The following is a 26,610-nucleotide window of genomic DNA, read 5'->3' on the forward strand; positions in this document are numbered from 1 at the left end:
AGTCTTCAAACCGATTAAGGGCGGTTGTAAAGACAATGGGCCTGTCCACTGAAGGTAGGACAAAAAGTAATTGGCTTAATCTACAGCAAGGGAGACTTAGACAAACACCTTAGATATATACTTGGTCCTGCCACAGTGTGGTGGGCTGGACTGGGTGACTTCTTGTGATCCCTTCCAGCCCTATATTTCTATGATTCTAAGACATGAAAATTATAACTGGACACTATTATAACACTTTTTTTATCAGTATCCATTGCAAAATAAGATGCAATACAGTTTCCTAGAAAACAGACAGCCAACATCAATAAAATTTTGATTGAAGACAGACCAAGTTTAATTTTTCCATAAAACCTCCACTATACTGAAAACAGCAAACTTAATTAACACAGACAGTGCTTCAGACTTTTTACAAACAATTCTAAACACCCCAAATTTTGCAATACTTAAACTTAACCGATTTTAAATATATTTAATCAAATAATGTGAAAGGGACAGTGTTAAACTCTTAAGATCAAAATCTGACAAAAAAAATATAGTCTGAGGGGGAAGGCCTCCAAATATTTTACAGAGAGGATATTACTTGCCTAACAAGTTATTTCTTATAAAAATAGTTGCTATTTTAAGACCCACAACACTAGGATTTTCTGTGTATCTGGAGCAAGCAGTATACTATTAAACACCATTCCAAGACTGTGTTTATACTGGGTCAACTACTGATTTAGGCAAAACTTAGTGGAGGAAGAAATCTGACAATTACTGATATTATTGATAATTACTGCTCTTTGATGCTGGCAAAACACCCAGTGAAGTCAGAATTTAAGGACTCTATAGTATGACATAGTTGATGCTGGAACACAAATTCTGTGTTTAAAACCGTACAAAACATCCTTTCTTGGCAGTTACTGAATCAAGGGGTCCACAACAGCTGCTGCAAGTCACCCAGACAATTCAATGTAAACCCAAGCTTCTTTGGTAGCTACAATATGCTTCTTCAGGCATTCTGAATTTTCTACTTCCCACAACAGTTCTCAAACTGCCAACCTGCCTGCTTTTCAGAATAATATTTAGACTGGAATGAGCATATGCAGATAAGAGCAAATGTCAGTCAACTGAAAAGAAGAGAGGCCATGATCTGAAGTTTGTTTTGTGGCCCTTCACTGAGTAACTTTCTTTTCAGGCCCATTTTTTTGCCTTTCATCTCTGGTATTAAAGAAAGTAGCAACTGGGTTAAATAGTTCTTCCTGAACTAACCTCAGAAATGAAGCTATCATTCCTTCACATAATCATATAAAGGAATTTAGATTTCTTACACAAACAAAAACCAGAACATATAATTGCTAACTTGTCCTCTGACTAGCCACGGTCTGGTGGATCTGTTCTGCCCACTTACAGTTTTGCTCCAGCATACATTAATTAGGCACTGTTAAAATCTAAATAAATGTGTCATGCCTTTATTAAACTCTATATGCAGTGCTGCTTTTGGTGAAGAATATATGAAGTAAATAGCCATGAGAGGAGAGATGATTTACATAAGATCTTCACTTCCATAACTTCTGGGCAATAGTGCTTATTAATTTCTGATTAGTTTCCATGGCAGACCATTCTTTCTCCCAAAATTTATGTTAGGTCAGAAAGGCCATAGATATTTTCTTCTGAATAGAGCCCAAAATATAGTTTGGTATGATCACATAAAACCATCTCTTCGCATAAAGTCAATTGCAAACAAAGAAGTAGGTTAATTTTTAAACTCCTCTTAAACATAGTGGATAAAAGAAATTTGCTAAACTGGAAAAACAAAATTTGAAAACTAAACACTGTCAAACTTCTTAGGAAGATAAAATATATATAAAAATAATCAGACAGTGTCCATTTAAAATAGTATCTATATTCTATTTAAATTGTTAAATAATTATGCACATATAAACTAACTTGTTTAACATCATTTAAAACAACAAACACGTCAATTTTAAGGAAGAAATGATGATATATCTTAGCAATTTTCATGGATGCATTTAATCTATTTTAGGAACAGAGACTCAAATGCAATGCACTTCTTCAAAAAGCAACAATATGTACTGAAACACTTTATAAACAAATAGTAAACAGTTCAAGTTACATTCACTTTAAAAGTAATAAACTAAGTGTACTGGATGTTGAATTCAGTACTATAGGACAATGGAATGTTACAGCTATCTTTTCAAATATAGCACTAACAGCTAAATTACATTTCAGCCATTTTTAAAGTACACTTTAAACACAAATTGAGCCTTTAACCTAACACCACATTAAAAAAAAGTTAAGTTTCAGGCACGAATGTCAAACTTTTCATTTTGGCATATCATATGTATTCATTAGAATAATATCAAAAATAAAACAATATATTTCCAACCGCAGTCTAACGGCATTCATAATCCAGGTGCAAACATGCCTTGAAAAACAGAAAGAAAAGATAATTAACATAGGTATCGCTTGTGTTAATTTTATAAAATAAAAATAAAATAAGCAAAAATAAAAATCTTTATGGATCATTCATTATCAGTCTGCCTTTTCTTTAATAACGCACTGCTTTTGTTTGCTTTTTATCAACACTAGCTCAGAAGCCATTTGGTTTTACAACAGCTGATATTAACAAAATGAACTGACACTAAGAAGTGACTCTAGAATTTGTCACACGAAGAGCTAAACTTGCAATGGACCTCATGGCACAGGTAGAAATTTTGTGACAAACTCCAGCTTTTGAAATGTAGTTGGAAGCTAAACGATACAGCCTTTCAGCTCCAAAGGTGTTAAAATGCCCTGGAAGTACCTTCTCCACAAGGCCTCTGTCCACTAATTCTATAAGACGCTCACAAGTTGTGACATAATCACTTATCTTGCTGTAGGGAAGCCAGTCAATCATCGATCCATCATAAACAACATCTCCACTGAACAATATCTTCCGATCTCTGTCGTGTAAGCAAATACTTCCTCTTGAATGACCAGGCATATGCATGACAGTCAGTTGTCGGTCACCAAGGTTGATCACGTCCCCTACAGATTTAAATATATTAAAGGGATAATATATAAATATGCATTTATTATGCATTGTAAGCCAAAACCAAAGTGTATACAGCGGTCTATGCAATAAGCAAATTATATATCCTCTAAAAAGACCAAACATTGTAAAGTAAACGTGGAATGGGACTTAATTTTTAATCAGGTGATCTGAACTATAAAGAAATTTGGGCAGAAAGAAATACACATTCTAAAAATCTACTGATTTCCCAACTTCGGTTTTTCCTACATTTTTAATACCGAGCTTTTTATGGTCTATAAAAATTTATTGTTATTTAGCTCTCTCTCTGGACTCCACCACAGTTATTTTGAGATCTGCAGTGACAGAACAATGTAAATGATTACAATGGAAGCAAGGTTGGCTCCCAAATATACTACTTTTCAGAATACCAGTATTGACTAAGATATACGAAATTAAAGGAAAGTTGTAGTCATATTTTAGTTCATATTCAGAACAGATTTTTAAGAACTGTTTCACTATCACCACAGCTATGAATGTTTTTTTAGTGAAATAGCCATTGCATTGATAGTTTCAGCAGAAGCTCAGGTTGATGATGTAGAACTGGCTAGACAGTATAGCTAATTCAGCATTTGAATGTTGATATTCTATTCATTTTTTAAAAAAATCTCTAACTTAAAAGAAGTGGTTAAAAGTAAGATTTACAACTTCAAAGCCTAGACTATGAGAGGAGGGACAGATATGACTTATTTCACCAAGTACCTCCATACAAACTGCTGATTAAAGAGTGATATTAACTAATTCTAAAGGAAATTCCATCATCTTTCACAACCTAAAGGATGGCAATCATGATACAGGACCTTCGTAATGACTGTGGTGAAGCTAATTTAAAATAAGAAGGATTTTTAACACGCCATCATGCACTTGGTCAGAGGTTCTCAACTCTGGTCCACTGCTTGTTCAGGGAAAGCCCCTGGCGTGCCAGGCCAGTTTGTTTACCTGCCACGTCTGCAGGTTTGGCCGATCGCGGCTCCCACTGGCCGCGATTTGCCGCTCTAGGCCAATGGGGGCTGCAGGAAGGGCAGCCATCACATCCCTCAGCCCGCACCGCTTTCTGCAGCCCCCACTGGCCTGGAGCCGCGATCGGCTGAACCTGCGGACACAGCAGGTAAACAAACTGGCCCGGCCTGCCAGGGGCTCTCTCTGAAGAAGCGGTGGACCAGAGTTGAGAACCTCTGCACTAGGTAGTCCAAAAACTAAGGAGAAATTACAAAACATCTAGTCCTAGTCAGAGAAGTGAATGGAAACCGAAGAACCAGTTCATACCAGTATTTTTACTTAAACTAGAAACAAATCTGAACCATAAATTTGTCCTACCTACTGAACCTGAACTTTAAAATAAATTATTTGGGTTTCTAGTTAAAATAAATGTTTCACTTTTTTTAGGCTTACTATTTTAAAAACTATTGTGATCTTACTTTATAAAACAAGACAACAAAATAGTAAATAGGCATACCAGAAGGCATACTTCCACCGAGACTAAAATTTGATTTGAACTGGCTCAAACCAGTAATTGAACTGTTATTTTTATTTGGTGGCTTGAACTGGAACCAAACCCAGACACACCAAATGCAAATGAACCCAAACATGAATTGAACCAAAATAAATACTGGTTCAACTCTGGCTCTGATAACCGGCTAGCACAAGAGAAATCTAGTCAGCACTACGGAAGTTATAGGCTTGATTAGAGGCACATAACACCTCTGAAAGTCAGGCCCTAAAATGACAGCATTTTGCATCTGTGTTGTAGCTGTTTGGGTTACACTTATTACTAAGGCCCTACCAAATTCATGGTCCACTTTGGTAAATTTCAGTCATTACATTTTAAAAAGCATGAATTTCACTGTTTTAGATATTTAAATCTTAAAGTTTATGGTGTAATTATACTTTTAAATACATATTCATGATTTGTAAACATGTAAAGCCCTTAAATCAGCGTTTCTCAAACCGGGGGTCCTGACCCTAAAGGTGTCACAAAGCTATTGTGTTTGTGTGGGGGGCATGGGCATTACCACCCTTACTTCTTCACAGCCGGGCAAACAGAGAGCTGGCCAGGTACCCAGCTCTGATGGCAGCAAAGAAGTGAGGGTGGCATGGTGTTGCCACCCTTACTTCTGCGCTGTTGCTGGCAGTGGTGCTGCCTTCAGAGCCGGGCTCCTGGCCTGTAGTCGCCACGCTCTGGCAATTCATCTCTGAAGGCAGCACAAAAGTAAGGGTGGCAATACCGTGACACCTTTACAATAACCAGATTTTCTGGGGGAGACTAGATTTTCATGGTCGTGAATTTGGTAGGGCCCTACTTATCAGTGCTGCTATGCCAGGCCAAAGGTTTGAGATCTCACCATTATCACAACATTAAAACTTGAAGCAGATTTGACTACCCTGTGCATAGCATAGGGAAACAGTATTGTCTCTACCTGAAAATTTGCTGCCAAGTTAGTTAGTTTCAAGTTATTTGGGGGGCTATTGGTGTTATCCTCAAAAGGGAGTTTGACTATGCATGGAAGGCCTAGGTAATAGTTTAATAGCATGAACGCTGATGATTTTAATATAAAAGATACAGAATGTCCAAAGTGGTGAACCAGATGGTAGTGGCGATGAGGAAGTTGGAGCTGTGAAGTGCTCCAATGGGCTTCCCAGACCCAAAGTAACATCATACTAGGAAAAAAAAAATGAAAGAAGAGGGTAGAGAAATGGACAGCATGTAACAGCCCAAATTCAAAGAGGGGAAAAGCACTTGCAGAATTAAGGCACAATCATCAGAATGGCGTGAAGAAAATGAAGTACACCAGGAGTGTAGGAACAAAAAATGCAAGGATAAAACAAAGACAATTTAGGCTAAAAATTCAGTGAGATTTTAGATAGGATAAATAAATTAAAGTGGCATTAGTAGTCTGAGAGATTAGATATGACTAATGTAAATGGAAAAACTAAACTCAATTAATTGTTAGGGCTGATAAATTACATCGGTCACAAAATTCAGAGCTAAAGTTTCTAACAGAACGTTAACTCTGGCTTGTTGCATACCTTGTATATTATGGTATACAATTTGTTATCCAACATTGCTATTTTACACATACAAACATCAATAAAAAAATAGTACAAATACATGGAAAATGGCTAAATTGATGCTGTTTCAGAAAAATCAGAGTTAAGGTTTCCAACTGCTGCAATGTTTTAAGTGCCCTGAGACTCTGTCAACATTTTCAGAGCTGATAAGACTCTTAATTTGTCTTACTCTACTCTCGTATCTGTATGAAGTGTAATAAACTTTGCAGAGTGCTTCTGATGTTTTTAGTTTTTTGTTTGTTTGTTTTTTTTAAATCTGCAATTCAGCTCTTGCAAACAAACAAAAAACAACTCTTCATAAGGTACAATATCAGCATGGAGGTTATCACAAACGGTTCTAGGGCCAAGGAGTTCAAATAATCCAAATACCGTGATACTAGTTTCTTAAAAAGAGAATGGTGCCTATTAAAACTAAAATGATTCAAATAGAGGGAGAAGAGAAGCGTTCACACTTTAACAACAAATTCAGACAAGATAAGGAAAAACAGTTGAAACTGAATAACATATATACTAAGTGGGATTTTAAATAGGTATAGAATAAGAAAAGGCTAGACAGTGTAGTCAACAGGTGATTACACAGCTAAAAGTTGACTTCCCCAACTTGTACCACTCACCACTTTCAAGAAATAAAGGTTTTGTATTGCTAGAGTGGAGGGGGCAGCACAACAATCCAACTAAACATAATTTATTACAATTTTAACTCTTCAAAAATTTTAAACTATTACTTCCAATATGGAGAAATCAATCCCCAGTTTTAATTATTTTCATATACACACTTGTTTTATAACAAGTTCTCTTATCAAACTATGCAGAGACATTACTCACCCAACATCTCTCCCTCTCTGCTATAAAGTATTCAAAAGGAGGAAAACTAGTAATGTTCTCTAAGGTCAATAGGGATATTTTAACTCTACAAACAAATACATCATTTGCACCTAAATACATTGTGGGAAGGGGGGTATTTTTGTTTTATTAAATGAAACATACTGCCCTACTTCACCCAGTGGAAGAATCAAATAATTTTAAAATGTTTTATTGCTACAACTATTCCAGATTGGTCTATATAATCTTCTTTATTTAACATTTTACCACAAATATGTTTTTAATACAGTATTAAAAAGGGGACAGATTACAGTCACCTGAGGAGAAGGCTGGATATTATTTTTTCCTTTACAGAAATCTTCATAGTTAAAATACAACAACATTGCATACCATAGTTCCTTTTATTATGTTCAAGAACAGTTTGGGAATTGAATCCAATTAGATCTCCAATCTGCTTAAATTTTTACAAAACTAGGCAATCTATTTCATTAGACATTTGCTATTAGCATTTTGAAAGAACTATCATATCACAGTAACTAAATACTACTTGCAGAAATGAAAAATAGTTATACTCAGTAGGCTGAAGTATGCAACTCAAAAGCCCTCCCCCCCCCCCGGTTTCAGATATTTACCAGCTCCTTGTTTTTATCTGGTGAGATTCCATTTTCTTTCAAAATGAAGGTTGCAGCCCAAACAAGCCTATCAGGAGGACAGTCCTAACTGACAATCATCTGTGATATAGTTTATAACAGATTTGAAACCTTATTTTTCACTGCACATTCTCTACCAGTTTTATTTGCTGTTGGGGAAGGAAAAAAACTAAATTTGCTTCCTTTGCTCTGAAATCAATGGGGGCAAAATATAGGTATACCTCTTATTCATTTTGTGAATACGACAGAGGGAGATTTCTCAGTATAAAATAATTAAGGAGGGGAAGTGGAGGCTTTGGAATCTCAACTCTTCCCCACTCTTATCTGTAAGACAGTTCCTTCCAATGCCCATCCAATGAAAAAAAACAACTCCAAACATAAAAGCCAACACAGATCAAAAGAGATTCTGAAAGAAAATTCACCATGAAATATTCATATTAACAACACATAATGTTGAATTATTACTTCCATCATGAAACTGTACATCAGAGTTAATCAGTTATTTCTTGTCAAGGTCCAAATTTCTTGGTCAAGGTATAGTCAAGGTCCAGAGAAAATAATACAAAACCAGCAATGAAAATAAAAAGATTTTGCAATTTGTTCAAAAGCATCTGACAGTCCAGTTTTGTCCCCTGGGCTGTCTTTTGACTACCCCTGCTCTACATGATGGGAGAATGCATCATCACATCTCCAAATTATTGGTGACTGAAACAATTCTCGCCTTAGATCCAGATTCTGTTCACCCTCAGTGAAAAGTCTTCCTGTAACAGAAGAGACAAAAGGGAGGGGTGACACCATTCCTGGCAGTGTTGTCTGCTCCTGATTTGCCTGCTTCCCATTGGAGAGGAAAATACTTAGTCTGTTTTTATCTAGCTAGATCAAAGAGGAGCATTATAATTTTTTTCCTCTGTTCCCCAGAGGTCTTGCAGGAAAGTCAGAATTATAACAGACGTGGAAGAGTAATTTTTGCCTTATTTAGTTGATAAAAATTATTTCCATTAGTAAACCAAAGACCTAATTCTCCACTACCCTGCACCCTGTGCAGTCATTCACATTAGTGAAAAGTGGGTATAAAACAATACCAAAAATCAGAATTCTCTCATACTTATATTGCTAGTAGCATTTTACACCTTCTTTGCAGAGGTATAGAAGACTGACAAAGCCAAGGCTGCAGATAATCAAGCCCTTTAGCTGAAACCTGAGGTACACTGATGCATAGGCACTATACAGACATGCACCATAAACATACATCCTGATGCATTATGTATGATTCACTTCATATAAATTGACTGATTACTACATGTAGTACAAACATATATGAATACACCACAGATACAGCATATCATATCCACTGATGCCCTTTATATAAAAAAATGTTTTATATTTGAGTGTCATACAATATACTAACACTATAAACGTGAGGTATATATTTAGATACATATAAACACGATGCACTGTATATAAGCTGATATTTAATCTAGAAGCACTAAACACAGGTGAACTGATGCAAGTATACAACAGATGTGAACACATGGATGTAAATTAAAGACACAAACGCAGCATATGCACACCTCCCACAAACAGTAGTGCACAGTCTTACACAGATGTACTTTCTTATCCCCCAAAAACATACAGAGTAAGGCACGCACATGCAGATGAACCTCCCCCCAACTCTCCAGGCATACAGATGCTGGGTATCCGTGTAGATGTACTATACAGATAGTGCATCACTGTGTGTTGTATCTAAACCCCGTTGCCTTACAGAGATGCACAACTCACCATCTTAGCCCCATTTCACTTACACACAGACACACAGACACACACACACACGTAGGCGCTCCTGACCTACAGAAGTGCCCAGCCCAACCTCTACGTGTGTGCCAGCAAACGCACGCATACACGCCCAACAGAACACACACAACACACTCGCCTTACACAAACCCCTGTAAAGACCCCAGCGCAAGTGCCCCAAGGAGCTGTCTCTGCTTCCCTCGCTCCCACTCCTCGCACATCCCGCCCCGCGGCTGAGCCGGCCGGGCGGCGCGGGGCGGCCCGCCTGTCCCTTACCCTCCTGCAGGACGTGGGTGGGCTGCACGGGCTGCACTCGGAACTGCCGGGCGCTCCAGCCCGGGCTGGGCGGCCGCACCACCTCGCTGTCCGACAGCCAGGTGACGGTCTCGTAGTTGTCCCCGCGGAGCAGCGCGCCCGCCTCGGCGCTGTGCACCGCCACCTCGTCGAACTGGTGCAGCCCGCCCGCGTGATCGAAGTGTACGTGGGTGGCCACGGCCAGCAGGGGCCTCCTGTCCCCGCCCTCCGCCTCCCCGGGCCCGCCGCCCGGCCGCAGCAGCCCGGCCGAGTGGAGGTAGTCGGGCAGGCTACGCAGCCCCAGGCCGGTGTCGATCACCACGTCGCGCTGCGAGCCCCGCACCAGCCAGATGTTGGCTCGGTTGCCGGACTCGTAGAACCGCTCCTGGATCCAGTAGATGCCGCCGCCCAGGGGCTTGTGGGCGAACCAGTCCAACGCCGACATGCCGGGCCGCACACAGCCCCGCACTGAGGCCGCCGCCGCCGCCACCGCCCCCCGGGGCGGGGCCTGCGCGGCGCCGCTGCTACCCACTGCGGGCTGCGGCAGCAGAGCCGGGGGCGGGGCTGGCTGACACGTGTTCCCATCTTTTTTAAGTTCTCAGTTTTAAACCAGACTCAGTTTTGATTAAAAACGAAAAAGGGAGTCTTGAGTCCAGTTTGATTTCCACACAGAAGTAACTTTTTTCCAAGCTGGAGATCATAATTGATCTGAGTCATGCAATTGAAAAATACCTTTTTTTTAGTCTTTGACTTTTTTCCATCTTAATTTTGGCTTTATTTTTTGTGACACAACTAGAATCTAACAAAGGGTGTAATATTTCCAGTAACTCCAAATGGCTGGGTCAGGGAAAGGAAGAGGACGTGCTGCATTTACTTTCAACATCGAGGCTATTGGCTTTGCCAAAGGTGAAACGCTACCTGAAGTAGCATTCAAGCCCCGTCCACTGTTTCCTGTAAGTACAGAAGCATAATTTTAAGAGCATGTTGCATATCTGTGTTTCATATTCATATTCAGGTAATAAGGTGAACTGTTAAACATTTGGAAAAATCCTAAACACTATCAGTCAGTTTTGAAAGTAACTAGTCCATGTAACCATGTGCTCCCAGTGAGGATTCAGGTGTTTTACACTGTTGTCTGATGATAGTATAAACAGTCTGAGTCTTGTTTATGCTACAATCTCACTGTTGCTATCATCAATGGAGCTGCACTGTGAGAGACTTACAGATCCCATGTCTCAAATGTAGACAAGGCCACAGTGGGAAGAGACTTTTTTGTTCTTGACAGCAGATTTGTTAAATTGTATTAGACTGTCCATGAGGTAACTAGTATGATTTAAAAAAAAAAATCAGAACCCATTGTTTAGATTAATCATGTTTAGCACAGATCCAACTGTATTTTGGGAAGAGGTATTGCTGAAGTTGTTCTTTGACTTAAGATAGCAGCAAGAGGTTCAGAGCAGGTTAAGTCAGCCTGAGGCACTACATTTGGAGGGCTAGTGGGGTGGATGATGATTTTCACCTTGCTGCACTTATCTAAAGTCAGTTGAATTAGAATTTTATGTTTTTTAATAGTCAAGAAAATGTTTTAGATACTTGTTTTCTTTCTTTCTTTCCTAATAGAGATTTTCATGGATGGATACATTAAAAAGAAATAAATCCTTTTTACAATTTAACTGAAAAATATGCTTTATAAAGTTCTGAACATATTGTCAAAATACAATTCAATACATTTGCAAACTAGCATAATACAGAATCGCACCCCTCTATAACTAGCACATTTTTTCTGCAGCTTTTTGTGTTGCTGAATGTGTTGGATATTAACATAATAATGCACCTTAATAATTTACACAGCCAACAGATTTTAAGCCAGTGCCTCTGAAAATGGGAGAGGAAGAGGATTATATGTTGGCCTTAAAGCAAGAATTTAGAGGAAGTATGAAAAGAATGCCTTATTTTATGCGAAATGAAGATGAAAATCAAGGTTTGTTCCGCATAAATGTAATTTTTAGAACAGCAAAATGTATTTGTGTGTGAAAAATGTAATAATTAGCACTTTATATGTTCAAGCTGTAGTACTGACACTGAATAGTGAAACTTTTGCACCTAGGAGAATTACAAGTAATGCCTACATTTGCTGTAACTAAAAAGTAGTATGTGGATTTGGGAGAAGTCTGTTCTTCTCAATTTGTTTTGTTTGTGTATTTGACAACTCTGTTTAGTCAGTCAGTTTCTTCCTTGCTGAAAATGCCTTTATAATCATTAACAGTGGAGCACAGAATTCTCTATATAAATATATTTTTTAAAAGCCCAGGTTCCAATAAGGACCCTTTAAACTGTAGCCAGATTATTTTAAAATATTATATACCAATTAAAAATAATCAATTGAAGGTTACTCTATCACTGCCCAAATTAGTCAGTGCTCCATTGTAAACTTCACAACATCCCTGAAAGACAGGTAGGTATGATCAGTAGTTTTACTGATGGCAAAGCTGAGAAGGACAGAGGTGAAGAGATTTACCAATGCTTGAATCAGTGGTGGAGGTGGAATTAGAAATCAGGAATTCCTGACTGCCAGCTTTCTGCGTGTTTCACCTAGACCATAGTATCTGTCCCCCTTTTTTTAAACCTTTATAAAACTGCAATTTAATTTTGAAAATATTTGTTGTCTTTCTCGGTGTTGGCTGACATATTGTATTTGACAGCCAATACATATGTTTTACCTTTTCATTAGTTTGTTGATAAGCGTTGTTTAAATCAAAGCTTCCAAGTCTTTGAAAATTGCATTGGGGAAAACAAAGGACCCAAGTACCTCCCAGCTTCACTGCAGGAGTATCAAAAATCTAGCAATCACAGAAGGCTGTCATTATTCAGAGTGGATTTTTTCCCTATTCAACCTTTTTTGTCAATTCCACCATCTTCCTGTGAGCCTAGCCTGACTGCCAGGTATGGTAAATGATGTTGGTTGGGGACTGTAAGGAACACAGAAATTACCATACTCAATCAGACCATTTAGGTCCATTTAGTTTAGTATCCTGTGTCTGATGGTGGCTAGCACCAGATATTACAGACAAAGCTATAAGAATCCTGCAGTAGCAGATGATCTAATCTCTGTTTCTCCTTCCAGAAGTTAGACCCATCAGCACACCTGACCCTGATTATCAAATACACAGTCATTAAGTAGTCAACTGGTGAAAGAAGTATTTCACTCCTTTTTTGTTTTCTTGGATTAAAATGACCAAATGCTCTTATGAAATGCTTTAAAATGGCAAAGGTGGCAAAAGAAAGATGTGGGAGAGAATATTGCATCTTGGCAATATCACTCGTGGATAATATTTTGTAGTATGATTTTTATTTTTTATAATGTTAACATACATTTTAGGCTGTGGAATACATGATTTGATCTGTTGGATTCAGGAGCTTAATTTTAATTCTTGTTTATTTGGGATATGGTGGGAAATTATGTGTGGGTACTGGGGTAACATCCATCAACTGAACTGAGAAGATATTATTTAAACACAAGTGTATTCTGTTGCCTGCTACTTATCGTTACTATCAGTCATGCTGAAAAATATTGTCCATCCTGCTTTCTCCTGAATGAAAATGAATGATAACTTTTGAAACATTTTAATTAGCTTGAAGATAGGTGCCTTTACAAACTATGAAGGCCTGGTCTACAGCTAAAACTTAGTTCAACCTAACTAGGTTGCTCAGGGATATGAAAAACAGTAGTTAAGCCAACCCAAACCCCATTGACCTACCTACTGCCTCTTGCGGGGGTGGATTACTACAATAATGGAAAATCCCCTTTCATCACTGTAGTAAGTGTCTATGCTACAGTGGCATAAGAGAAGCTGTGCTGCTGGGTTTGGATTTGCCGGGTACCTATGGTTGATTAAGATCAGTTACTGTTGCACACAGATTTTACTACATATGTTAGCCAGGGTGGATAAAAATCAATGATTTAAAAAAATAAAATTGGACTTTTTGGATAAAATGCTTTTTGAGGAAAAAACCTATACAAAGATACATTATAGCTCAAAGATATCTTATCATGGAATAGGGATTATAAATTCTAATTCTGTAGTATGAGACAATATATTCATGTAATGTTTAAGCAAAGTTTTGTAAATGAGCTCCAATAGTTCATGGATTAGGGACCCAATCTTATGGGTTCCACAGGCTTCTGTGTAGATTATTTAGGTTAATCTTTCTATCTACCCAATGGGACTCAGTGCTCAGTCTAGAAGATACCATCAGATATGCTTAGTTTTGCAGTTCTCAAACTGTGGATTTGTGTCTCCAGAGGTAACATGCTTGTTAACGGCAAAAATGTTTTTAAATAAATAAATAATATATAGAGGTGAGAAATAACAGACCTCAACTCTGTTGTCCCTCTGCAAATTTGTGTACACAGAGTCAATCCCTTACCTCTCTCTAAAAGTGCAAAGTTTCAAAAAGTTCAATGAACAGAAGATTGTTGGGGGCGGAATAGATCTGGACAAGGAGAAGAAGTCTGGAGATAAATGTGAGAAGCAAGGAACATATGCTTGTTTTGTTAAAATATTATATGTTTGCAGTTGAAGAAAAAAATCCAGAATACTTAACATTGTTGTTTTAGTTAAATAAAACAATTTAAATGTCTGTCTGGTGATGTTCTCCTCCTAATACAGCATGGCAAGAAAATCCTCCAAATATTAATGATTAACCTGTTAAATTGGAGATAGTTCACCTCCCAATGACTTCATATATCTGCTTCAATTACCTTTAGTAAATGAAAAAAACAAACAATCATTCATTTTCTGATATAGCTGTAAAAGTAATCTGAAAAGTTTTCAAAATAAATCACTGTTTAAAAATGTATAGTGTGTACCTTCTAAAAATGAAACCTACATCTATCTCTGAGTTGTAAAAAATATGTATTAAGGTTATAACAACCAACAAGAATGCACTTTTATGTAGAAAACCATGATTAAATCAAGTCTTCCTGACTAGTGTTTTAAATCAAATCTACCCTGATGTTAGCAGTTGCAATAACATTCCTCCATAATGGGCTTCATCCTGAAATCAAAGCCACTGGTTTTTCCTCTCCTGACATTGACAGTTCATACAAAAAACACCCAACACCAGTTACTTTAGGTGCCCCTTGAGGCACCATCGTTTTAAACATAAGCTTTTGTTCCACTATATTCTTGGCTCTTGTGCTTACATTTGCCCTGGTAACAGACTGGAAGCCCAAGTGATGGGGAGTCATATATGTAATTGATTTAGAGTTGAATGTACTGTTACCTTTCCACCTCCCATCATCCTAATTTGTCTCATTATTTTACTTTGTGTCTTGTGTAAATCTTAGACTCTGAGCTCTCTGGGGTGGTTTGTTAGTACAGTGCCTAGTATACAGGGGCCCTCTTCCTTTTTGGGAATCATTAGGCATTACTGCAGTAGAAATTAATAATTTTGTAATTTTATTTATTTTTTTTTGTTTTGAGGCATTATGGTTTATAGTAATAAAGAAGGACTAACACTCAAGAATGCCTAAGTTCCAGTCCCAGTGTTTTTCTTTACTGAGGGATGGCTTATCTACATGGGAAGGTTTTTCATTATAATCTAAGGTGTGGATTTAAAATGATATAACTCTTCATGTAGACACTCTTTTTTTTTTTCAATATGAGTGCATTTTTTCAGTTAAGTTTATGTTGCTTGGGAAAGGGATTAAGCCATACTGAAAAAAGCCACATACCAGATAAGACTTTGTCTACACTAGACAGGGGTCATAGTATAAATATACCAGCAAACCTTCTTAATGGAGGCATAATGTAGATATAGCTTATACTGGTTCCCTAAATAAAATAAGCTATACTGGCAAAAGGACTTTTTTTGCTCGTATAACTGTGTCGACAGTAGAGCTTTTGCCAACCTGTATACTAGATCATTATAAATGGTAAAACTTTCCCATGTAGGCAAGGTCTAACTGACTAAATCCTCATCTACGCTGGGGCCTGGTCTATACAAGGAAAGTAGGTAAGTATTCAGTGAAAAATCCCCACACTTGAGTGATGCTGTTAAACTGACCTAACCCCCAGTGTAGACTGCGCTAGGTTGACGGGAGAATTCTCTTGTCGACTTAGCTACTGTCTCTCGGGAAGGTGGATTACCTACGCCAATGGGAGAACCTTCCCATCGGTGTAGGTAGTGTCTTCACGGATGTGCTACCAGGGTGCAGTTGTGCTGCTGTAGCGGTTTAAGTGTAGACAAGTCTTTATGCATGTTAGTAGTCCCATTGATTTCAAGGGAACTGCTCACAGTAGTACAGTTAAACATGTTCATCATCAGCACAATGGAAAGTGCATCTGTATAAAAGGAAGGTGTGTGTGTGTGTATGTATATTTGGGTCAAGGGAAGCATATAATACAGTGTTTGGATTGCCTTGGTTAATAGCATGTAAATGAAATAGAATTCAATAACTGCAGGTTTTTCTTGTTCTCTAGGAATTGAAAAATATAGTAAAAAGTACCTGCAGATGAAAAAAGAATCCATGGAATGGACCCCAGGTAATAATGTAAATTACAACAGTGAAATTCTGCATGGATCTTGAGTAATCTGCCAGTTTTCTTAAATGCCCAGTGTGACCAGAGTCCAAGGGAAGTCTACTGAGGTCATTCAATTAGGGTGAACTGCAAAGAATGGGGCAGGCAATCCCCAAAGGTGATGGATATTCCACTACTTAGATTTAACAAGCCAGCACAAAACAGCTTCTATAATACCTCACTGATTACCCAGAAGCCAACAACACAGTTCCCTTGAAGTAATCCAGCCTTAGGCCTCCACCCAGACAAGCAAGTCAAATATGACAAGGATTACTGAAAATCTTATTCATCATATAAAAAAGTTCTACCAATCCCAAAGGATCGGACACATTACCTCCCAGGTTAATGAATATTCCAGATCTTACCCAAATACGTGCTTACAGCCAATTCTTATTAACTAACCTACAATTTAATTAAAAAGAAAAGAGAGAGGATTGGTTAAGAGATCAGTATACATAAAGACGTGAGTCAATCTTAAGATTCAGATTCATAGCAGAGATGGTGAGCTTTGTAGATGCAAAGAGTTCTTTCAGAAATAGTTCATAGGTTATAGTCTAATGTTTATATTCAGGGTGGTCCAGTCAGGACTGGGATCTCAGTTCTTATGGCTCAGGCTTCCCCTGCATGAAGCCTCAGGCAGATCTGAGATGAAAAGGATTGGGACCCAAACATCTTTATACAGTTTCAGGCCTTCTTGTGACAGCTTGTAGTTCTTTGGCAAACAATAGACACTCATGTGGACTTTGAAGTGGACCCATTTCCTAAGCATTACCGGTAATTATTCACACAGATTAACGTAAGGCAATTGCCTGTTTTTCCACCATTCACAGATGATTTGCTATACGTTTCAAAGAGAGATGAATACAGTGATATCCTATGTTTACAGTTCATTTAAATGTTAAGATGTTCTTTTGATCTCTGAATTAACAGAATACAGCATAGACAGGGACTCTGATTATATTGTTGATCTCTACCAATATATATGTAAAAACACAAACATTATCCACCTATATGTTTTTAAAGGTTGAATTTGAGTCATTTATCTTGTAGGATTCTTAACGCTTTCTGGTCATGCCCCAACGCGAGATTGATGTTGAAGAGAGCTAATTAGAGCTCCTGCATAAACCTCAAGGATCTCCCAACCTTGACAAGGCATCAGCCACAAGATTCTGTTTCCTTTGATATGAATTATGTCCATATCAAACTCCTGCAACGGAGTAACCTAGAATTGGTTTCTTTTGCTTTGTGTAACCACACCAAGGGAGCATGATCACTGAACATGGTAAACATCTTGTTATACAAATAGGGTTTGAGTTGCTTTACTGCTCACACAGTTGCACAGCATAGCATAGTGTTGTTCAGTGGGTGTCAATTTTTCTCTTAGATATGCAATGGGATGCCTTTTACCCACTTCCCCATCCTGAATCAGCACAGCTCCCAGCCCCCTCTGTAAGCACAATTCTTCAAGGGTTTTTCTGTCAAGATCTTCATATGATCATGGCTCACTCTTTGTAACTGATTTTTAATCCTTAAACTCTCCAATATCAAAATTAATTTTTGACAAGCATGTGGTTCTGATCCAGAAACCCAATTAACCTGTGGCAATGTGTATCCAAGACAGACTACGCCACAGTGACCAGAGTCCCAGGAGAGCCAACTGAGGTCACTCAATTAGGGTGAACTGCAAAGAATGGTCATGCGTCACACCCAGTTTCTCCATTTTAAAACAATGCCAGTCAAATGGCATTTGCAACCTTTCTAAATCGTGTATTCCTTGTGGAGGTGCAGACACATGTTTTACCACTGCAAACTTGACAAACCTGTATTTGAGCTGCCTGAAAAAATAAATCTGATTTTTTCCACCTTTGCTTGCAACTTAGTTTCTCAGACTTGCATCACATTTTCCCCAAAAAATTCAAGCTTGAGCTGAGGATTAACATGAGAAATTTAATCAATGAAAATTTGTGGTGTCAGTGATCTGAAGATTTGGGGTTTGGAATGGAAAGGCAACCTCAGCTTTATCTATATAGCTTCACTACTGCTAATTATTACATGTAAATTAAAGGTTATTAGGTTCACTTATGTCTGAACTTCAGTTGCTTCTTTGGGGAAGAAACTCTTTTTTGTTCTATGGGCCTGATTCTGTAAATCTTTATACTAGGGCTAAACTTCAAGTACACTTCAGGTACTGTGTTTACTTTAGTGGGACTAGTTGGATACCAAAAATTTGAGCCTGTTTCAGTATCAGGGTCTGTATTTGTACTGCACCAAGAACAATAGGACCCCAACCCTCCTTGGGTCCTTTGGGCACTAATGTAATACAAATAAATAATAGTTCCTATATATTAAAATTATTTCTTTTGCAGATTGGAGAAGGCTCCCAAGAGAGATGAAGCCAAGGAAAAAGACCAAAAAAGGTAGCTGTTGTAGTTTTAAGGAGCATTCAGTGCCTAGCAATTATATGTGAGAGAGACAATTGTTAGAGCTGGTTGAAAATAAAACAGTGGTAATAATTTTTGAAACATTTTGACTAAGATTTTTTTTTAAACATTATTTGACTGGTCTGTTTATTGTTTTATAGGATGTTTTCAGAACTACCAAAAACTAAATTTTGATGTTTTAAAGAAAATAATAGTGAACTTATTGGAGCTTATTGTTGCATCGGATGAAGTGAGCTGTAGCTCACGAAAGCTTATGCTCAAATAAATTGGTTAGTCTCTAGGGTGCCACAAGTACTCCTTTTCTTTTCGCGAATACAGACTAACACGGCTGTTACTCTGAAACCTGTTATTGGAGCTGGTGTATCTGCATTTCTTGCTTTGCATACCAATATGTCTTTGAATGCTGATGGGGTAGCACTGAGTTATTTAAAAAATACTTGTATTCTTTTGCTGTTGCTTTCAGAAGTTTGCAAACATCTTTCACCGCTGTTTTCCCATACTCCATGATTTGTGTTCCTGCTTGTGATTTGGTTGGCTCTTCTGTTTGTTTTAGTTTTTGTGTGTGAATAAATGTAACTTCTGCTTTTCCCTATTTTTCCTTTTTCTGTTTATTTTCAGCTCTCTTTGACAGAATTGTGAACCAGATCCTTCAACAGCAGTTAGAGCTGGTATTGGTTGCTCTGAAAGAGAAAGCAGTTTAATTTTCACTACAAAATGTCATAAAATGTATTTATTTTTCAGTGTTCCCCAGCATGCATGACCATTATTCCGATTTTCTCTGGAGAACTATTGTTTTGTTGATGTGAAGCAACCCTTTGACTGATACCTAGATGTCTGTTATGTATAATTATTTACTTTCATTACCCCTTGTCCAAGTCTGTAGTGAGTCATCTTTCAGTTCAAGGATAAAATAGAACACAGAAAAGTGAATGTGTAGTAGTCATGGAGACTGGCTCATCTGGAAGCTTTGTTCCTTTTAAGAGCCTCACTGAGAAGCATGGTACTAAAAGTAGAGTGCAAGCATTCTCCTGGAAATTAAATTCTTATTGTCAAGATTGCCAAAGAAGAATAACCAGTATATAGCTGTTGTTCAAAAGTGTAATTAGTGCTGTATTTACACAGACTTTGAGCCAGTAATTGGCTCTCCCAGATCCTAAGAAAATCAGCTGCTGATTTGTCCCTTTGCTCGAGTGACATTAAATGATGACCATAAACATAGGCTCAAAGTCACTGCCTTTAAGATACATTTTTATTAATTTGATCTCACACCAAAAGTGACCATTTTTCTCTTTAATATCAACAACAAAAATCAACTGAACAGTTTAACTTCTGTGAACATAAGAAAGATACAGATTCCTTTACAAAATATATGTATATAAGCCTTTCAGAAAACATAGTCTGCAGAGGTTTGTAGAAAGGTGGCTATTACATCATTTTGGCGTACTCTGAGAACAATAATCTAGATCAGTGGTTCTCAGACTTCAGCAGGACCCCCATTTTGATTTAAAAAGTTTTGTGGACCCACAAGCCAGCTTCTAACTTTCCATAGGGGTGCTCAGCCTCTGCTCTGCCCCAGGCCCTTCCCCCACTCCACTGCTTTCCCAAGGCCCCACCTCTTCCTGCCATTCCTCTACCCCGCCTCTTTCCTTCCCTGATGACAGGTTTCAGAGGAACAGCCGTGTTAGTCTGTATGAAGTGAGCTGTAGCTCACGAAAGCTCATGCTCAAATAAATTGGTTAGTCTCTAAGGTGCCACAAGTACTCCTTTTCTTTTTCCTTCCCTGAGCGCACCCTGTCCCTGCTCCGCCTCCCAGCCCCTCCTGTACGCCACTGAACGGCTGTTCTGTGATGTGCAAGAGGCACTAGGAGGGAAGGGGAGGAGTTGATCAGCGAGGGTGGAGGCCCCCCCGGACATGAGTCACGGATCTGCTGGAGTAAGGACGCCTGTTTGAGCCTCACTGATCTAGATAACACATTATAATCAAGTCAAATGTGTGTGTTTTTAGAAGAGGGTGAGTTTTGGGTTTTCCCCTCTTAGCGCAAGTCAGTTTTTCTATCTTGTAATCCAACCCAACTTGCTTTGCCCATTCTAACTATATATGTTGCTGAGAGTGACTTTTACTTCTGGATAATGACATTGCCATGGTTAAAGGGCTAGTTGCACCTCTGTCTGTTTTCTGGTCTCTGAGTGCACCCCGTCATGTTTTAGGATTCATGTCTTTACCTCCCAGGGGTGGAATTCTGCAGTTCTGCCTCTCTGAGACCATGCCCTTCGCTACATCATGATGTATTTCAACCATGCTTACCCAGCAGGTGCAACTGTGTTTGGCATCTTTGGTTCTGCCCTTCAAGAAACTGACCAGGTGTATGTAGTGACCAGTCGCCTTAGAACCAACATATTATTTATTTTAACAGAAAGAACAAAGCGTTTAGAGAAAAAGGATTGTAAGATAATAGTTTTACATGCCTAAAACCCTGCTGTCCTGTGATGGTGACCTAGGAAGGCCTAACTGCTTCAGACCACCCGTCCGCCCCCCGTCCTCCTCCCCCCCCCAGCAAGTGTCTGTATATCGACCTGGTTCTCCTGAACAACTCTTCTCCCCCACCCACCTCCAAAAAAACAAAAAAAAACCCCAACCCTCTCCTGAGAGTTTCTTTTTAAACTGCTATATATCTTCCGCTTCCCAGGCCTTTTCCTTAGTGGCATTGTTTTTTAACAACCCTCAAATGTTTTTGGAGAAGTGGCTTATCTTAAGCCATTCTGTTTCCTTCCTGTTTGCTTTCCTTATAGCTCTCTATAAAACTAAACCAGTATATTCAGAAACAAGCATCCTCACAATCAGGTCAACATACAGTTAATAAATTATTACATAGTAGCTCCACTTGCATCAAAGATGTACTGTGTTGGATTGTTAGACGTATGCTAAAAATATTTCCTCGTTGCCACAGCATCCCTATCTAGATAAAATATTCAAGTGAACATCAGCACTGTCAATGACAAATGCTTCCTGCATAGTAGAATCTATATCTTTCTGTCAGTCTTTAGTCTTTTCTCAAAAGCTAGTCCAGATAAAACACAATCAGGTTGTGTTCTAGTGTACCTGCACACAGCTTCCAACACTTTCTATAAGTTCCTATCCTCATTGTTCAATAAGTGAAGAGTAAGTCTTGTAATTCTAGGGAGGTTATGTTGCATTCTTCTTACAAGACAAAGAAGTTGAATCCCAACTACAAGTGCAAATCTCAGCTCCTTTTCTACTATGGCATTATGACTGCCATCTCTATAATTTTGCAGTTTATAGGTTATCACATAAAGAGGAATTAATGCTATATCCCCATTTGAGAAATCCTTGTCTAGTGGGTAAAGTAGAGGACTTGGGATCTAAAGATCTGAGTTCTATTCTTGGCTTTTCCATTGACAACTTATTACTTTTTGATAGTCAGATGGGACTTGACATTTTTGAAAATTAGGGCCTAAAGTGCTCGGTGTCTACTTTGTCATTCCAAAAGTGGAGCTGCCTCTTGGGAGTCATTATTTTACAGTTATACTGTAGGCAAGACCCTTAAATAGCTTGGTTTTAAACAAAGTGCACGTACCTACGTAAAATTAAAAGCTCACTCCTTTGTGGGGTTTGGTTTTATTAACAAAGAATGAAATAAAGTAAAGGTCATCTCAAGCCTTTTCTACAGGATTGCTTTTCTACAGGATTCTACAGGATGTCAAGATTGCTTAGCCAACACCCTAGGTTATTTCTCCCTGAAGAGATAGATCTACTTCACTTACATCCATGTAATAAGCAACCTGGAGTCAGCAGAAGCAACTTAGCCCTTTCTCAGCTGGATCAACAGCTGTTAAGATGGCAGGATGTTTGAAAGTGAGGACTGACAGCCTACTACAAACACCTACTATGATCTTGAAGCTACATATGCTGAACAAGAATTAAAATGATATTCAGGGGGTTTCTAATATATTTAAGATGATGGAAAATGACAATAATACGTATTTTCTTCTGTACGTTCTTAACCAGCTTTGAATATATGTTTGAAAATTATTTGACTGAAGCTTAATATCACAATTTGGACAAATGCCTATTCAAAGTTGAGTTTCAGATCTGCCTGAATTAGGGAAAAGTGCAGCATTTACATAAATTGGGCTATTGCAGTTCAGTGCAGGGTAAAGGATTTGCAACTGTAAAGCAAGGATATAGCACAGACATTACATTAATTTGCCATGACAGATGTTAACAGTGCTGTAATCTCTAACAGTGAGTAATGTGTATTTTCCATGTAGGAATTAAGAAGGTAAATTAAGTAACTTATTATTTTACTTCAGCAGGTGAAAAAACGAAAAAGGCAAAAGTTGCCACACCCACAAGTCATGTGGATGTGTTGAAAAAAATTGAGGTAAGACCTACTTGATGCAAAAGATGCAGTTTCTCTGTATAGCCTCCGTTGTGCAATACATGCTTACTCCCGGGGGAATTCTGCACCAAAAAATAAAAAATGCTGTGCACAGTATTTTAAAATTCTGCATGTTTTATTTGTCAAAATAATGCAATATAAACACTCTGGTTTCAATTATTTAGGCAATTTATTTAAACTACAATACCATGGATGGAGATTTGGCGTGGGGAGCATTGAAGAAAATCCCCAACCCCCCTTGCCTAATAGTAATGTAGCTAGGTTTGATCCTTTATTTCTAGTTATTAGTCAACAAATATATGCAGTCATATGCTCAGTGTTACATCATAGGCAATAAAGAGCAAGTGAAGCTGGGGAATCAAACTCCAGAAAGGTCAGTAATAAACAGTTCATGGAGCACATTTTAATAGGAAATTTTTTCAGTCCATTTAGACCAGTTCTAATCACTAAAGCACCATAAGCATTTATAAGCCATATTGTCCTTTACACCAGTCTGGCAATGTAAAGGAGCCTTACAACTTTTACACTTCTTTTATACTCCTGGGGGAATTCACAGGACAATGGCAACAATTCACTAAGCAGGCAGGCTGCTACATTCTGCTCTGCCTGAGTAGAGAGAGTCTGCCCCATGCTTACCTCCTCAGAAACACCCCAAAGCCCTGCCCCTCCACACTGAGCATGGCGCAATAGCAAGCAAGAAGGACAGTGTGCCACTCTCACACTCATGACTGGCCAGATCCCGCCCTGCTCCCAGAGGTGATTTACGTCTCTAGTGGCTGCTCCAGGTGCCTGAACTGACCTGCCTGCACTGCTCTGGAGAGGTGTGGCTTCCCTTTGCTTCCCCATCGGAAGTCATTTTTCTGCAGGGAAGCAAAGAAATCTGCTAGGGACATGAATTGTGTGCATGTGCAGTGACACAGAATTCCCCCAGGAATAAAGCTACAGAAAGAGAATTCAATAGCTGTTACATCTCAATCATCCTACATTGGGTGGGACTTCTCACATTTTAGCCATTTCTCTGGTCAGGTCTGGTCTTGTTTTGCCGTGCCTTGGTGACACATGACTGTATGGTGTCTGAAGACATGGGAAGGAGAGATCTATCAGTGATCCCAAAGGGAAGGAGAGATCTATCAGTGCCCTCTCAACCTACCAGGGTTGCAAATAAACCCATGTAGTGAGTTGAGAAGAGAGGGCGTGAGAAGGGGACATTTGGAGGCAATGGCTAGGCAAATTGGGAGGAAATTTTGATCATAATTGTAGACGTATGTGTTGCACACAATGGTATTAAGAGGTTGAGAGGCAGAGTTGCCCTGTGTGTCTTTGTCTGATTTAGTACGTACGCATATTGGAGCAGATGTTATGTGGTGTTCTTTGTCTTATAAAGCACCATGTGTGCCTGCACAAATAACTACCACTTTATCCTAAGATAACGGGGAAGGGAATTCAGCACTGTAGTACTACACCAAATGTGCTAAAAACATAATGGCTAGTATTCGATCTAATAAGTCCTAGGAAAATCCTGGCATTTTGGTAAGCAACATAATTGCCTGTTATTTTTACACCATTGTTTGGTTAGTTGCATTATTATTATTATTAGTTGCAATACAACAAAACTAAACTCTGCATTTTGATAGCGTGGAGGATATGTTGTTGATAGACTCCTTAACATGTTCTAACTTGTGACAGGAGTTGGAAAAGAAAGGTGACGAAGAAAAATCTGATGAGGAAAAGGAGAAAGAAAAAGACAAAGAGGATGAAGAGGAAGAAGCAGCAGCAGCAAATGAACAAGAAGAATATGATGAAGAGGAACATGAAGAGGTACTGGTTCCTTTTCTAGCTCTAACAAAACAGACCCTATTTGTTAGAGGTAAATATGGTGACAGGAATGATGACTGAAACCACGTGTACCAACAAAGTTGTTAGCTGTTCTGCATTAGAGGAAAAGTTGGTATGAGAAAGGCACTATTACGTGGACTAGCTGCACATTATGCTGCTTAGTGCGGTGATTGATTTTAAGAGGTTCTGTTAGATATGTTAGTATCACCAAAATCTTGCAAAATCTTGTTTCAGCAGTTAGAAGTGAGTCCTGGCACTAAGAGTGGATGTCATTATTTATTTGTATCACTGATAAAGTGCAGCAAGTTTATAGTGATACTTTTACAAAGATCTAAGACAGTTTTTCATAACATGCTTTCAAACTATTTGTCTTAGTTCCCCAATGTTATGGTGGCTGTTGGCATCTGAAAACAACAGAAGATTTAAAAAAAAATAAAAAAAAAAAAAAGATCCAGATTACATTTCAGGCTGCATTGGAGTGTGATCCAAATGGCTCATGACCTTAGGTAACTGTAGCTCCTCCAGCAAAGAAAGCGTTCAAGGCACCATGAGTGTGTCCATGTATAGACAATCAAACTTTAAACATCCCAAAATGTAGGTCTTTTCCTCTCTCATCAAACTAGGAAAGGAGGATGTATCCCTGTATATTCTTCTTTCAAAATCATACTGTATTCTCCTGATTAGGATTATGAGGCAATGTGCCTCGTTTAATAACGGTGCATTTAATTGTTTCATCTACATCAGTAACTTAAAGTATTTTGATCTATAATGTATTTTCATTTAGGAAAACGACTATATTGCTTCATATTTTGAAGATGGCGATGACTTTGGTGCTGGCAGTGATGACAATATGGATGAAGCAACCTATTAGTTATTTATATTAGATTGTGTCCTATCCTGGCCTTCTAAGACATCCACTAAACCATTTGGACCCAGTTGTAGGTGGGCTGAGCAACCGCAACTCTTGATGCAGCTACTTGAAGTTGGAGCGCTGAGTTCACCCTCAGATGAAAGGGCATTTTTTTCTGGTTTATTTAACTGAGTTGAAAAATGGGAGACCTAGCTGCCATATTACTGTTCTTCCCAAATGCTTTGAAGACAGATATTTATCACTGCAAGGTTCTCTAGAACTCTGTATCTGGGAGTTCTAGAGAACCTTGCAGTGATAAATATCTGTCTTCAAAGCATTTGGGAAGAACATATATGCCTTTGTATTGCTTCTGCTGCACAGGAAAAGAATATACATTTTGACTGAATTGTGCCTAAGCATTTGCACTTCTCTATGCATGGGAGGGATCAAATCCTGTTCCGGATGTGAAGTCATATTTCAGAGGATACTGAAGTCAGTAGCAAAACTTGTATTGACTTAAGCGAACCAGGATTTGGTCCTTTCTGAACACAAGCTGTTCTTACTTAGCTGCTGACATTTTAAAGGAATTTATATAATTTCTGTAATCAGGGGATTGAAATCTAACTGAACACTGAGCACTTTCTTGAACAAAGTAGCCTAAAAGTACTTTGGTACTGTGGACTAAAAAGTAAGGAGATAATTTTGAAGGCTCTTGCATTCTAATCAACAGACTTTCATAATTCAGCACTTTGACGAATAGGGAGCATCTTTCAAACCAG

General features: G+C 38.5%; 2 protein-coding genes across 3 annotated transcripts; one reads left to right on the plus strand and one right to left on the minus strand.

Moving 5' to 3' along the window:
- Positions 1–310: 310 nt before the first annotated feature.
- Positions 311–10,144, minus strand: MBLAC2 (metallo-beta-lactamase domain containing 2). Of its 2 annotated transcripts, XM_048851007.2 has the most exons (3): positions 9,682–10,144; positions 2,807–3,030; positions 311–2,428 (listed from the first exon to the last, which is right to left on the minus strand). In XM_048851007.2, exons 1-3 carry the CDS (start codon positions 10,142–10,144, stop codon positions 2,396–2,398), a joined length of 720 nt encoding a protein of 239 aa, XP_048706964.1. In that variant the 3' UTR covers positions 311–2,395. The 2 variants fall into 2 exon arrangements, with proteins under 2 accessions (XP_048706964.1, XP_048706963.1); XM_048851006.2 differs by having other exon boundaries at positions 311–3,030.
- A 53-nt stretch (positions 10,145–10,197) lies between these two features.
- POLR3G (RNA polymerase III subunit G) lies at positions 10,198–26,108 on the plus strand. Its single transcript, XM_048851008.2, has 7 exons — positions 10,198–10,652; positions 11,551–11,680; positions 16,185–16,247; positions 18,650–18,700; positions 23,057–23,127; positions 24,832–24,963; positions 25,766–26,108. Exons 1-7 carry the CDS (start codon positions 10,533–10,535, stop codon positions 25,850–25,852), a joined length of 654 nt encoding a protein of 217 aa, XP_048706965.2. The 5' UTR covers positions 10,198–10,532; the 3' UTR covers positions 25,853–26,108.
- The last annotated feature ends 502 nt before the right edge of the window (positions 26,109–26,610 follow it).

The sequence above is a fragment of the Caretta caretta genome, chromosome 5 (assembly GCF_965140235.1).
Source record: "Caretta caretta isolate rCarCar2 chromosome 5, rCarCar1.hap1, whole genome shotgun sequence".
NCBI classification, from domain to species: Eukaryota; Metazoa; Chordata; order Testudines; family Cheloniidae; genus Caretta; species Caretta caretta.

Coding starts and splice junctions, on each gene's coding strand:
- MBLAC2 (XM_048851006.2), bottom strand. CDS start 10,144: ATGTCGGCGTTGGACTGGTTCGCCCACAAGCCCCTGGGCGGCGGCATC. Junction 3,031..9,681: donor CACCCACGTCCTGCAGGAGG/GTAAGGGACAGG, acceptor TTAAATCTGTAG/GGGACGTGATCAACCTTGGT.
- POLR3G (XM_048851008.2), top strand. CDS start 10,533: ATGGCTGGGTCAGGGAAAGGAAGAGGACGTGCTGCATTTACTTTCAAC. Junction 16,248..18,649: donor ATCCATGGAATGGACCCCAG/GTAATAATGTAA, acceptor TTTCTTTTGCAG/ATTGGAGAAGGCTCCCAAGA. Junction 24,964..25,765: donor ATGAAGAGGAACATGAAGAG/GTACTGGTTCCT, acceptor ATTTTCATTTAG/GAAAACGACTATATTGCTTC.